This window comes from Vicia villosa, unplaced genomic scaffold (assembly GCF_029867415.1).
Source record: "Vicia villosa cultivar HV-30 ecotype Madison, WI unplaced genomic scaffold, Vvil1.0 ctg.003153F_1_1, whole genome shotgun sequence".
Classification (NCBI taxonomy): Eukaryota; Viridiplantae; Streptophyta; class Magnoliopsida; order Fabales; family Fabaceae; genus Vicia; species Vicia villosa.
In genome coordinates, this window is record NW_026706126.1 from 93,358 (window position 1) to 98,388 (window position 5,031).

Genomic DNA, 5,031 nt, shown 5'->3' on the forward strand with positions numbered 1-5,031 from the left:
TGTAATCAAGATTATGTGGTAATTATAGGGTATCCCTAGTCCTAGGTGATATCTACTATAATCAAATTATGCACAAACCCTAACAACTACAGTCCTGTATTTGTTAGCCATAGATTAATCCTTATTTGACCGATAAAGAAAACAAGAAGAACATTGCATAATTTAACTGAATAATATAAACCAATGTATTGACGAAATCACAAATTCATCGTTATTACAAAAACCAAATCAGGACCACCCCCTAGCATTGGGGGGTTTAGCCTCTCATAATATTCAAGAAAGACATAATAAAGAATGTAGACATTACTCAAAAATAATGGTGACTTTGATCTTCAATGGTGGAAACCCGTGAATCTCTCCGTCTCCAAAACTCCTGATGAAGCTATCTTCTCTCCTCTGTGATTTTCTATCGTATGATGCAAAAAGTACCTCAATAATTCTCTCAAACTCAACTAAATAGTCTAGGTACAAATCTCAGCCAAATGCAATGTCTAAAGTGCCCTCAAGGTGTAGATTTAATGAAAAAGCCCTAAAATTGGAAATTTTCACGCTCTCAGCAGCACTGGCCGTGCTTGGACGCACGGGTGGCCGTGTTGCTCTTTATTTTTATTTTTGCTCCCAGCCATCCTGACACGGGCCGTGCGTGGAAGCACGGGCTGCCGTGTGTCGCCCCTGAATTTTGTATGGAGGAGAGTTGATCATCTGACACGGGCTGTGCGTGGAAGCACGGGCGGCCGTGTTTGACCCCAGAACCTTGAATTTTCATCTTTCTCTTGCTTCTCCTTCCTTCATGGTTGCTTCGACATTTAAGATGACTTGTTCAAAGCTGAAACTTGTACACAACTAACCAAACGGCATCAAAAGCATCTAAATAACTTAAATTAAAACATAATGCAAAGTAAACATAAAAACAATCAAACATGAAATACTTAAACAAAAGCAATAAAACATTGATCAAAGTGTTACCGAATCGATAAATTTAGACCGAATACATGACAGAAATTAGGTAGAAATGGTGACCGATCAAAGACCCAGGAAGTTTCTCCATACCATGCAATATAGGAAAATTTGTCATAGACAAAGCTCTGTGCGACTTAGGAGCTAGTATTAGCCTAATGCCTTTGTCTATTTGCGAGAAACTAAACATAGGAGACCTAAGACCAACCAAGATGTCAGTATAACTTGCAGACCGATTTGTCAAGTATCCTGTAGGTGTTCTTGAGAACGTGCCCGCCCGCATCGGACAATTCTACATTCCTACGGATTTCATAATTATGGACATAAAGGAAGACGTCAACACCCTTATAATCTTAGGAAGACCCTTTCTAGCTACCGCTGGAGCCATTATAGACGTGAAGAAAGGCAAGTTGACATTCAAAGTAGGTGAGGAGAAGGTCGAGTTTATTTTAACACAATTCCTTCAAGCCCCAGCTATAGAAGATACATGTTATTTGGTGGACGTTATTGATGGATGTGTAAGAGAGATAGGATTATCGGAAGAATTTTACTCTGAAGTTATAAAGATTCCGATGCCCCTGATTTTCGAAGATGACAATTGGCGTCCGGAATATCGAGACGGTAGTTTAAGCGAATGCTTAGCTTTAACACCCAACCCTATGCCTTGCCCTAAGAAACCAACCTTGGATCTTAAACCATTACCCAAGACTCTTATGTATGAATACCTAGACGATGAGCTCAAAAGACCAGTAATAGTCAACGCAGAGCTAGGAGCCACAGAGACCGAGAAGCTATTACAAGTATTAAGGAAGTATCCATCTGTGTTAGGATATAACATTGCTGACCTGAAATGAATAAGTCCTTCCATATGTATACATCGCATCATGTTGGAAGAAGATTGCAAAACCTCTAGGGAACATCAAAGAAGGATTAACCCTATCCTGAGCACAGTAGTTAAAGATGAAGTTACCAAACTTCTGAATGCCAGAATTATATATCCAATCTCTGATAGTCAGTGGGTAAGTCCGGTCCATTTTGTACCAAAGAAGGGAGGCATAACAGTTACCGTAAATAAGTCAGGCGAATCTATCGCCGAAAGAAAGGTGACTGGAGCAAGGATGTGTATTGACTATCATAAATTAAACAAAGCCACTAGGAAAGACCATTTCCCTCTTCCCTTTATTGACCAAATGCTCGAACGCTTAGCAAAACACTCTTATTACTGCTACTTGGATGGTTACTCAGGATTCTTTCAAATCCCAATTCACCCTGATGACCAAGAGAAAACAACCTTCACAATCCCTTATGGAACATTCTCTTATAGACGGATGCCGTTCGGATTATGTAACGGCCCTGCGACATTTCAGAGATGCATGATGTCAATTTTCGCTGATTACATAGACAACATCATGGAAGTCTTTATGGACGACTTCTCTGTGTGTGGGGAAGATTTCAAAGGATGCCTCTCAAATCTAGAAAAAGTATTGGACAGATGTGTACAAGTTAACCTCGTCCTAAACTGGGAAAAGTGTCACTTTATGGTTAAACAAGGGATTGTACTTGGACGTGCAGTCTCCGAAAGAGGAATCGAAGTCGATAAAGCAAAGGTCGAAGTAATAGAAAATCTCCAACCCCCAAAAATAGTTAGAGAGATATGGAGCTTCTTAGGACACGCAGGTTTGTATCGAAGATTTATAAAGGACTTTTCCAAGATCTCTAAACCTCTGACCAGCCTCTTGATGAAAGACGTTGAGTTTAATTTCGACGATGAATGTTTAGAAGCCTTTGAAGTACTAAAGACAGCCCTTATATCCGCACCCATAATGCAACCACCCGACTGGAATTTACCGTTTGAAATTATGTGTGATGCAAGCGACTATGTTGTAGGAGCAGTCTTAGGACAAAGGAAAGATGAGAAACTCCACGAAATATACTATGCAAGTAGGACCTTAGACCCTGCGCAAATGAATTACGCCACAACCGAAAAGGAACTCTTGGTCGTGGTCTTCGCATTAGATAAGTTTCATTCCTATCTGATAGGAGCAAAGATAATAGTTTATACCGACCATGTAGCCATTAGGTATCTACTAGCAAAGCAAGATGCAAAACCAAGACTCTTAAGGTGTATCCTATTTCTACAAGAATTTGATTTGGAAATCAAAGATAAAAAGGGGACCGAAAACATAGTAGCTGACCATTTATCTAGGATGGAAGGTATTAAAATAGAAGAAACACCAATCAACGATGATTTCTCTTATGAATGCTTAATAGCACATTTAGAATCCGAAAGCGACACATTGGAACAACCTAAAGCGCAAACCGAAACTGTTAAGACACTAAGCACCGGAACCACACTGCCATGGTATGCTGATTTATTCAACTACCTAGCAGCGAGAGTGCTACCGCCTGACATGACCTATCAACAAAAGAAGAAGTTCTTCCATGACCTTAAACAGTATTATTGGGATGAACCCTTGCTATTCAAGAGAGGCGCTGATGGGATATTCCGCCGATGTGTTCTGAAAGAAGAAATAGAGAGTATAATTCATCATTTCCATGATGCCCCCTATGGTGGGCATGCAAGCACATCAAATACATACGCTATGATTCTGCAAGCCGATCTCTTTTGGCCCAATCTGTGGAAGGATGTCCACATCGCTGTTAGAAATTGCGACCGCTATCAGCGTACTGGAAACATATCTAGGCGAGATGAGATGCCGCAAAAGGGCATTTTAGAAGTAGAAATCTTTGATGTGTGGGGAATAGATTTTATGTGACCTTTTCCATCTTCCTTTGGAAATAATTACATACTTGTCGCAGTAGATTACGTGTCTAAAGGGATAGAAGTTGTAGCCTCACCCACAAACGATGCACAAATAGTGATTAAGCTGTTCAAAAATATGATTTTTCCAAGATTCGGTGTACCAAGGTTAGTCATTACCGACGGAGGATCCCACTTCATATCTAGAATTTTCAAAAACCTCTTAGTAAAATATGGAGTTCGACATCGTGTAGCAACACCTTACCACCCACAAACTAGTGGACAAGTTGAAGTCTCAAATAGATAAATTAAGCAAATTCTTGAAAGGACTGTTGCCACATCTAGAAAGGATTGGTCAACTAAGTTACACGAAGCATTGTGGGCGTATAGAACCGCCTACAAGACACCAATAGGAACCACGCCCTTCAAATTAGTGTACGGTAAATCTTGTCATTTACCGGTAGAACTAGAGCATAAAGCCTACTGGGCCATAAAAACCTTAAACTTAAGTTACACCGCCGCAGGCGAAAGGAGGCTATTAGATATCAACGAGTTGGAGGAAATTAGATTGGATGCTTACGAGAATGCTAGGATTTACAAAGAAAGAACAAAGAAGTGGCACGATAAACACATCTCAAGGAAGGAATTCAATGAAGGATATGTGGTGCTATTGTTTAATTCTAGACTTAAGCTCTTTCCAGGAAAACTTCGTTCAAGATGGTCTGATCCATTCGAAGTTACCAAAGTATTTCCGAGTAGCACTGTTGATATTAAAGGAAAATCGAGCGATAGCTTCACTGTAAACGGGCAGCGATTAAAACATTGCCACATTGTTGAAAACAAGGACTATACTGATAGTCTTAAGCTCGTAGAATCAATCGTCGAGTCGAAGAACTAACCATCGATTCGTTGAGCTTGCAACGTTAAACAAAGCGCTTTCGTGGAAGACAACCCACCTTTTAACTTTAATTTTCTTTTAAATTATTTTAATTTTAAATGTTTTATTAAAATTTATCTTCTTTTCTTTCTACATTTTATTTTCAAAATACTAACTCTTTTTGTTTTAAATGATACTAACTTAAAACTTATTCTGATTTTAAAAACATCCAAGGTACTAACCTCTTTTCTGACCTTAGAGATGGATTTCACTGATGACATGGTAGTTACTTTTGGGGGTGAGGATCAGCAGAGACGATATGAGATTTTGGCACAACGTGAGATGGGTCCCATCGCTTTTTCGCATGATGCGACTCTGACCGTTCTAGGTATCCGGGAAAGTGTGCACTTTATGCTTCATCAGATTGGATGGGAGG

General features: G+C 39.7%; 1 protein-coding gene across 1 annotated transcript; it reads left to right on the plus strand.

The window, feature by feature from the left end:
- The first annotated feature begins 3,857 nt into the window (after positions 1-3,857).
- Positions 3,858-4,616, plus strand: LOC131640463 (uncharacterized). The gene is made up of 2 exons (XM_058910854.1): positions 3,858-3,886; positions 4,046-4,616. The coding sequence occupies exons 1-2, from the start codon at positions 3,858-3,860 to the stop codon at positions 4,614-4,616; spliced, it is 600 nt and encodes a 199-aa protein (XP_058766837.1).
- Positions 4,617-5,031: the final 415 nt, after the last annotated feature.